Source organism: Mus pahari, chromosome 10 (genome assembly GCF_900095145.1).
Source record: "Mus pahari chromosome 10, PAHARI_EIJ_v1.1, whole genome shotgun sequence".
Taxonomy (NCBI): Eukaryota; Metazoa; Chordata; class Mammalia; order Rodentia; family Muridae; genus Mus; species Mus pahari.
Genome location: NC_034599.1, coordinates 49151017 through 49160862, shown reverse-complemented (window position 1 = coordinate 49160862; position 9846 = coordinate 49151017). Strand labels below are relative to the sequence as shown.

Here is a 9846-nt window from a genome sequence, read left to right as displayed (position 1 = left end):
CTGTACTGATAACAAGTAAAATATGGGCCAGAAGACCAAGGAAATAAAGGAGAATATCTTTCTTTAGGTTCAGGACACTTTTGGGGAAATACCGTGCTGTGACTGGAGGTGGGGAGGCTATAAAAGGAGGAGTAACCAGTCAGAAAGATAGGGGGAAGGAAGGGTGAGAGGCACCATGATTCTGAAGCCAATACAAGAAGGCTCTGGTCTGGAGGTTTGAGGAGGCTTGTCAAATTTGTATTCAACGTGACCATAGAGTCCTGGTGAGGGCATCTAAGTGGCTGTGTGTAGGCAGGGCAGCTGGGGCTTGAGAGGTGGATGGGGTGGGGCCAAGGAGGGACTGGAGGGAATTCCCACCAAGAGGTTAACACACAGGCCATAGCACAGACTTAAGGAGTGGGAGCCAAAAGGAAAGTTTGCTGCAGGTCAGTGCAGGAGTGGAATGGGAAGGGAAGGCTTGTTGCAGTTCTTAGCACAGACATAAAGAGGAGCAGCATGGAGACCAGTGCCACACAGTGAGATCAAGAAGAGGCAGGGGCTTGGGGACAAGACTAATACTGTTTTTCCAGAGGATCTAAGTTTGGATCCTAGCTCCCAATTTTAACAGAACTGCATGTGACTCCAGCTCCAGGGAGCTCTAATGCCCTCTCCGGGCCTCCAAGGACACCTGCACTCACATTATAGCCACATACACATAATTTTAAAAACAATTTAAAAAAAAAAAAAAAGAGGATGAAGATGGGCATCAGTGATGTGGTGAAGTAGGGGCTGGGAAACATGTCCAAAGAGAAGCAATGGGCACAAGTGATTTGTTGGAAAGCAAAAGAAGCTAGCAAGAAGAGAGAAGGGTTGAAGGTGGGGGAAAACAAAAGAGGGAGGAGAAGCTGGCATGTTCATTCTCTCTTTAGAGTGAACTGCAGGAAGTAGAAAGCGAAAAGAGTAGTGGGGGCACAGAGGGAACTTCCAAGTCAGAAAGGTTGGTGTTCACAGCTCACTCTGACACAAGCTTCATTGTCCAGCACTCAGGAGTCCGAAGTAAGAGGAGCACGCACTCAGGGCCAGCACAGATCACACAGTGAAGCGTGGTCTCCAAAAACAAACAAACAAACAAAAACTAAGAAAGATAGAGGTATAGCATTGAGTATATTCTATAAGGTTATTGTGACTATTGCACCAGAGTGTTCATCATTTGATGGGACATCCCAGAAGAGAGATTAGTCATTGCCTTAGCCATGAGGTCAGATCAGGGGACCAGTGACATTGTCTCTACACTGTCTACTCTTTTTGTAAAACTGGGAGAAAATATAGAACTTTAAAAAAAATGATGCCTTTTGAGTCATGCTTTTTTGGACACATACCGATTGCTGTGTATCAGTTGTATCTCCTTGTTCATCAAGGATGCTCTCTAAGTCTGCCTCCCCAGGTACCCAGCTTCTTGGGCCCCGTCTGCCATGTGTTTTCTGTTAACTCACTTTTCTCCTCATGTTTCCCTCTTTCTGCCATTAAATCTTGGTGTCCTTTGAGACCATTCTCAGTCTGAACGGCTTCACTGAATGGTGCTTTCCACAGCCCAGGGGTTAATTTCCACCTACACATTTTACTGCCATCTTCTGCTCAGAGCTGCCCCTGCCTGAGCTCCCAGACATTAGCATCTGCGCATGTCTGAACAGTTCCTGGAACTCAAAAGCTTTTCCATCTCAGGGAATGGCACCACTATCCCTCAAAGTCGAAATTTCCAGTCTGAGAGCTTAGGGATAGTTCCTAACACTCTTGTGAGAGAGAGCTGTGGGCTCAAGGAGGCAGATGGGTCAAGAGACATTCTATCTTTGAAGTGATGTAAATGGTCTTGATTTAAATTTGCTGGAACAGGGTCAACAAGAGTGTGTACAGAACTGTGGAAGATAACCAGCATGTCTCCTTTCAACCTCAAAAGTTTGTCAGTGTGCCTCACTACCCCTGTGATACTCTTTCCTCTGCAGCCAGTGTGTTTGAAAATTTCTGAAGATGTGATCTTATTGACTTCTATCATTGTCCTTTGATGTACAGGACAGCCCTTCACATCAAATTGCCGCCATCTTCATGAGTTGAGTTGTGCCCACTTGCAAAAAGATCATCACAGCTGGGCCTGTTGATTTTTGACATTTCCTCATTCGAGGAGGGGTGGGAGGGTCATGGGATTTGCGTGTGCGTATCTAGCCACTCCTCCTATCCAGTTGTATGCAGTTCTGCCCTAATTGCACCCAAAGTCAGGGAGGGGCTGGACTATATAAAGTGGGAAGCACTAGGGTGGGGTTTCATTTACATGTCAACAGCCATGCGCAGACCCTTCTGTGTGGGGGCTTTAAGGCCACCTGTGCTCTGGCCTGTAACCTTTCGTCCACATCTCTGTGAGTAAGCCCAGTGGGCTCACTGGCTCTCCAGTGTGAGCTGTGATGGAATCACACCTCCGATTGTCTTTAGGACCTCTGACGAGGGGGTAGTTGTTTATATATTCAAGGAAGGAATTTTGGTGACACCTTTCTTTTATTATTATTATTACTAGATATTTTCTTTATTTACATTTCAAATGCTATCCCGAAAGTTCCCTATACCCCACCCCCGCCCCTGCTCCCCTACCCACCCACTCCCACTACTTGGCCCTGGCCTTCCCCTGTGCTGGGTCATATAAAGTTTGCAAGACCAAGGGGCTTCTCTTCCCAATGATGGCCAATTAGGCCATCTTCTGCTACATATGCAGCTAGAGACACGAGCTCAGGGGGTACTGATTAGTTCATATTGTTGTTCCTTGGTGACACCTTTCATTTCCTCTCATTTCACACATAGTTAGCATCTCATTTCTCTTAGGAAAAACTCCAGCATCTTTACCACAACCACAGTCTATATGAATGTGCCAGGCCCAGTGTGCTCCACATATCTCCCTCTTCTGGAGCTCTAGGTCCTAGCTTTCTCACTGTCTCTCTGTCTCTGTCTCTGTCTCTCTCTGTGTCTGTCTGTCTGTCTGTTTCTTTCTTGCTTGCTAATGGTTCTTTTTTCTTAGCATCAAGCTTTCCCATCCACCTCTACCAAGCCTTCCACAAAACAGTCCCTTTCTTCTTAGAACAGAATGTTCTCCAGACAAAAGACTCTCAGCTCTCTCTAGAAGTTGTCACTCACTTGAAAAACCATTCGATAAATGTGTTTATGTTTTCAAGATCCTCAACCCCAGGGAGTCAAGGTTACAAGTGTCTTGCTTCTAGTGGCAACCTTAGGAGTCATTTCCCCTGGGAGAACCCAACGAAAGGGGTGCACCGAGGGGGAGCCAACATGGCTAGGTTATGTTGTCTTCAGGAATGAGGGACATAAAAGTGGGACCCTGGGGACACTGGAGAGAATGACACACCACAAACCCTCTGATCCATCGGCAGGCATCTCCAGCAAAGAGAATTTCCTCACACCGACCCTCGTTTCTCAGTTCTACAATGCTGGAAATGGATCACACAAACCATGTGGCATTCTGAATTTCCCAAATCTTGAGCTTCCTGACTGCCTCCAGGAAGGAACATTTCCACTCATAGGAAATAGCTGCATGTATGTGCTTTTGTTGTTGTTAATTGTGTGTGTGTGTGTTCAAATGCTTCTGTGCCATTGTGGAGGTCAGAGGACAATGGAAGAATTGGTTCTCTCCTTCTACCTTGTGGGTTCCAGGGCTCAAATACAGGCTGCAAATGCCTTTACCCCCTAAGCTATCTAGTTGGCCTGCTTCCTTTTTCTATTGAGCATCTTATTCTCTGCAAGAGAAAAAAAAAACCTCAACCTGTTCAAAGTAGCTACTCATTAACAAAGGGAGCAGCTACAAACAGCTGCCCGCTCTTCATTTCCCACTTAGATCAATTGGAAAACTGTAACAATTAAGCTGCTTGTCATACGCACAAACACTTTTACAGTGTCTTGAACTTAATTATTATTGAAATGGTAGAGTTAACAAATGATGAACGAACTGAACGAATTCAATTGTGAAATTTCTGTGATTGCTAGAAACCAAAGGTTGCATAGAGATCAGGGGAGAAATGTTATTACATAGTGCCCTAGAGTCTGGTGAAAGGTATGGCCTTTCTCCCCTCAAACGTGCATGTGGGGGTTGGAGAGACCCTACTCCATAGCTAAGAGTGCTGGCTGCTCACAGAATGTGCACTTTAAGTTCCCAGCCGCCATGGCAGGCAACTCACAAGTGCCTGTGACTCTAGCTCCCTCTTCTGGCCTCAAGCACCTGCATAAATATGTTCATACACCCATGCAAACACACACATAAAAATAAAAAAAATTTTTTTTAAAAAAAGTGTATGTGAGCCCATACAAAAACTTCTGCAGCACATCAGGGGATCCACAGAGCTCCTGATGTCCAATTTGAAGTCACTTTTGTGGACATAGAGTTCCAGCGTGAGGTCAAAGTCAATCATGGCAAGTCTCCCAAACTTCTGCCTCTATCTACGTAAGCTTGGAGTGGGTCATCTGCCATTGGAAAACGCATTTGATGAAAATGATACAAGCTTCTCAAACTTAGGGTTTTTGTTTTTTGTTTGTTTGTTTTGTTTTTGAACTCCTGCCATCTCTAAAGCTCCTCCCTGTAAGAGTTGTTGATAAAACCTGACTGAAGACACACTCAGCATGCTGTTGTTGAAACTGGCAGGTCCAGCAGCTCGGCCTAAAGAGGAATGACCAGCCCAGGGCATGAGCCATGACTAGGAGCAGATGGCTGAGTGGCACCCGAGTCAGTGCAGGGCACACTACTCTTCCTGTTCTCCTTCTCTGCCCACTCCATCGTTTTTTTTTTTTCTTTCTTCCCCCTTTTGTTTTTAAAAGATTTATTTATTTTATGTATATGAGTACACTGTTGCTGTCTTCAGACACACCGGAAGAGGGCATCAGATCCCATTACAAATGGTTGTGAGCCACCATGTGGTTGCTGGGACTTGAACTCAGGACCTCTGGAAGAACAGCCAGTGTTCCTAACTACTGAGCCGTCTCTCCAGCCTTCTTTCTCCCTCTTTATTCTCCCTGTTCTGTGTCCCCTCCATCCCCACTGCCTCTCCTGCTGACCCCCATGAACACTGTTTAACCAGCCTATGGTTCTAGTTCTAGACCCTCATTAAAGCCACCAAAGACTGCCATGAGTAACATATCTTGAATTTCATAGACGCCGTAATGAAGACTGAACAATTTGATGGTGTCCAAGAAATGCATTCTTTCTGTAGAAGGGTAAAGTCTGGGAAAATAATTTTGATCATGGGTAGAAATTAGGACATTGTGTGTGTTGATTTATTTTTATAATTATGTATTTATAGGGTGTGTGTGTGTGTGTGTGTGTGTGTGTGTCCTGGGGGGATGAACTCAGGTTGTTAGTCTTGGGGGCGGGAGTCTTTACCTGCTCTTGATTTGTTTTGTTACTTGAGTTTGGTTTTAATAAGGAGGATTGCCTCAGCAAATGCTGCTGATGAAATCACAGCATTGTGATTGTTCCTCTGGAATGAACTTCAGAGAGTTGACTCTCAATTGAGCACGTCACTCTACTAACTCAAGGGCGAGATGATAAGGTTCTATCAGACCCAACTGTTGAACAGAACCTGAGCCTCCCAAGGCCATCCTTGTTTTGACTTGTAACCACAAATTTGTCTTGTCTAAGTGTCCAATCACTATAAAACAAAATGCCCATCTCTCCAGTCCAGCACCCTTCCAAGTGACAGGAGCCACAGCCAAACCGCCGGGTTACGTTCTAACCCCACCACTACTTTCTTCCCATAGAACTTTACATTTTTTTCCTTCTGAGGCCACATAGCGCAAGATGTTCTTGGAAATGCTGAACCCCATGCAGTATAATGTCACCATCATGGTCCTGGAAACTGTGACTGCCAGTGCCATGCCACTCCTGCTGATCATGGGCCTCCTTCTCCTGATTTGGAATTGTGAGAGCTCGTCTTCAATACCAGGTAAGCCGCTGCTTTAATTCTACACTAACAGAAAGAGTTTCGCGGGGCTTTTTGGTCCATGGCATGCACATCTATTCATTTATTTTATTTATTTGTTTATTTATTTTGTAAAAAGAGCAAAACTGCAGCTGTGCTCAAAGCACGGCTCACAAGCTGGGCTTGTGAAGATTAAGAAATGGCAAACTGATCGCCTGCCCACGACAGATGACCACATCACAAATGGGTGTTAGATCCTCCCTCCAGTCTGTAAAGTGCTTTGGGAGGTTTGAGATGGAGTGGGCAGGGTCAAATTCTAGAATTTTTGGTTAAGTTAAAACAACCACCACCAGATTCTAATGGATTGCACCTCTGCTCTGTGGGCGAAGCATCTCTGGGCTGCCCTCCCTCATGTCCTCTTCCTTCTCCTCTGCCCTCTGTCCTCAGGGACACCTTCCCCTCCCTTCCTTGCGTTTATCCTTTCTCTCAATCTTATCCTTCATTTCTCTTATTGGCAGCGTGGTGATGCCATAAGGGTTGAATGAGAACTGGGTATTGGGAGAAGAATAGGGACAAGACCCATTCTCTGGGAGCACCACAGCCTGACAGAATTATCCAAAGGTCTTTGGGTCAGTCGAAAGCAGAGACTAATATAATTCTTCTGATAATCTCAGTGAACCATTTTGCCACCAGGGCTGAAAATGATCAATTATCAAGTTAATTCAGAACAAACAGACATTTCAGACAGTGTCTTTCAGTTTAGGTGTGAGTTCCTCACAGCTATCACCAGCTTCTGGCTCCATAAGATATCCAACAAGGGTATCCCAATACCACAGTGACCACACACATTCACAAATGTCCTGAGATCCTGCACGGGGCAACAGGAAGTGGTAGTTGCGCTGGGGAGTGTGCGGACCAAGTGCTGTGCCTGGATTCTTTCTGACACGTTTCCCCATAGCCGCCCATCTATCTGGTTCAGCCCGGCACTTTAATTTCTAAGGTAGCTGAACACTGCGTTACGTGTGTTGACTTCTACCTGGTGGTGTCAGCTCCGGAGGAGAAAGCCTCCAGTAACCATGGCTTTGGCTTGGATGCTCCCTGCCACAGATTTCCCTTCCAGTGATGAGCTCCTTGGTCAGGGGAAAGGAGTAGATGAGGTGAAGGATGAGGGGAGGGTGCAGTAGAACACCTCTGTTTCCCCGTCATAGGCTCGGGTGTCAAAGTCCAGCCTCTTTCATAAGAAATCAGCACTGAATCTGTCAAGGTAGCCACATAGTTCTCAAATTTTAGTATAAGAACAACTTTAAAGGAAATTAGCTTACTCTCTGATTCCCAAGCCCTTCCCCAGAGTGTTTGAATTGCAACCTTAAACAGTTTTGTTGTCGTTGGGTGTTTTGATGTTTTGTTTTGTTTTGTTTTGTTTTGTTTTGTTTTGTTTTGTTTTTTGAGGCAGGGTCTGACTATGCAGCCCTGGCCATTCAGCTGGCCTAAAACTCATTGTATAATGTAGACCAGGCTGGTGTTGAACTCACGGAGATTTATCTGCCTCTCCCTTCTGAGTGCTGGGATTAAGATCATGTACCACTACACTTGGCTAAAACATATACTTTTAAAAAGAGGCACAGTGAGAACCGACAGTCTGGGGCCTGGGTCAGGAAAGGAGGTGTCACTTCCTGTATTTACCGCTCCTGGGCTTTGGTACTGCTTGTCTTCGGTGTCAGTCACCTAGACAGCACAGTGGTCCTGTTTGAGGTAGAGCCTGTGGGTTGATACTGTAAAACCTTTCCTTGGTGGTTTTTCATGATCAGCCAAGTTTGGGAGCCACAGAGATAAGCCCAACTCCTTCGCGTGTTAGAAGGGGAAAGCCCCGGATGATCTGTGTTGCCAAGTAACACGGTTTAACAAGTCAGAGAAACCAGAAAGTCCAAACAAAATAAAGGGTTAAATCCCAGAGGAGGGAAATGGTCTGCTGATGCCCAGCTAGAAGGAAGACAGGAGCCCTGAGGAGAAAAAAGAGACTGTGCGTTCCTACCTCACACTCACGCTTTGCAAATACAAAGTCTGGTCAGTTCTCTACAGAGGCACAGCCCAGGATTCTCTGGCTCCTGTCAGGCATAGGAAATAAGAAAACTGATCTGTCCTCCTGACTCTTCTGTCATTGCTCCCAAATAATGGCTCTCTGGGCTCTTGGATTCACAAGTTTGAGGGTATTCTGGGTCCTAAAAAGCCTAAGGGAATTTAAAAGCTGTAGTGACTAAAAGCCCTTACCTAGTAAACTTCAGTTAAGGCAGCTTCCTGCTCACTGTCTGGTAATGTGTGGTGTCAGTGCCTTTTTTTTTTTTTTTTTTTTTTTTTTTGTTTTTTTGGGTTATTAGAACGTCTTTTTTTTTTTTTTTTTTTTTTTTTTTTTAGAAGGAGAAACTGGAGTTGAAGAGGAGAGGTCTTAGCCCATGTGTTATGGCTCAGGGAGGGGGTCTAAGTCTCGTCATTTATGCTTGCTGAGAAGTCTGGCTAGATCTGGTGCTTAAGAGCAAGGAATGGGCAAGGAACAAGGGTGGGGGTCCTGACGTGGAAAGGCAGGCTGATACAGAGGGGAAGGAGGCTGCAAAAGTTGGGGAGCAAAGACTGGTTCCCGTGGGAGGCAGGGTCACTTCAATTCCGATCAATATCCCAAGTCCTCTAGTTCAGGATATATGGCCTTCTCCCTGGCAACCCTCCTTTCCTCGAACACAAGGCTGCCCCAGTCTTGATGTTGGTTCTCTCTCCGTAGAGTATATATTCTCTCTTGGGCATCTCATACAATGGAGTATGACACGCAGCACTCAGGCGTAGACATGGCAAAATGTCCCTCTTTTCTCTTAAGAAAATATTTCACAGAAAACTGAACAAGGTGATGACAGACTTGCTCTCAGAGTCTTTCTCAAGGAATAGGATGCTAACTGTTACAGATGGTCTTCACACCATCCTCTCTTCCACTCTTTCTCTTCCTCCTTCTCCCCATCTCTCCCTCCTTCGTTTTTTCCCCTTCTGTCTCTTTCAGAGGTAAAATGTTTTCTTGTAACAATTACTGCCTTGTTACAGTTTGGGACCCAATGTCACACCGTCAGACAGTATAGATTTTTTTTTTGTCTCGTTTTAAATATTTTATCAATAGATTGTATACTGTTTGTCTCCCTCGCTCCTTTCCATTACTGTTAAGTCAGCAGTTTCCTTTCCACTGCTATACATTCTTGAGCTTTACGAAAATCTCACGGTTCATAGAGCAGACAATGACTCCAGCTGGTGTCCTAGGGACAACAGTCTTGCTGTGAAAAGGGGTGTGCACAAATCTCTTGAGGGTGTATCCATAGGTGTGAAGGCCAGGTTCCAGCTAGCTAAGTGTCCCCAGCTATCGGCTTTAAGGAGGCTCTCTGGTGACATCAGTGGACAATGAAGTATTTACTACTCCTGCGGGGTGGGCTGAGGGACTCTCGAAATGAAATCAGTCTATGCTTAGAGAAACATTGCCAGTCTGAGAAGCTGAGGGCTGCCTAATGTGGCAGCAACTAGAATACTTCCCTCATATTTTCCCCATCTGTGGTTCAAGATTTACATGAAAATTTAAGGAATATATGCACATAGATATTTGTATAATGTGTTATAATTATTTGCTTTTATATTTTTTACATCTTCTCCTTCACTACTCTGCAAGAATATAGAGTAATTGTACTTATGGTTATCTCTAGACCTTGATTTGGAACTAGGAACTAGCTAAACTAGGGTCCCAGGAAATGATTTTTGGATGAATTAAGGTGACATAGAGCTGGGCATTAAGTATCCCAAACTTCCTGGTAGAACATTCATATTTCTCTCTCTCTCTCTCTCTCTCTCTCTCTCTCTCTCTCTCTCTCTCTCTCTTCCTCCTCCC

The 9846-nt window shown here is 45.1% G+C and overlaps 1 protein-coding gene across 1 annotated transcript in view; it reads left to right on the top strand.

Moving 5' to 3' along the window:
• Positions 1-5800: 5800 nt before the first annotated feature.
• LOC110328587 (aromatase) overlaps positions 5801-9846 on the top strand; it is a 26139-nt gene continuing 22093 nt past the window's right edge. The window contains exon 1 of the mRNA XM_021208009.1: positions 5801-5963. Within this exon, the coding sequence (XP_021063668.1) occupies positions 5819-5963 (145 nt within the window). The 5' untranslated portion in view covers positions 5801-5818. The remainder of the gene's footprint in view (positions 5964-9846) is intronic.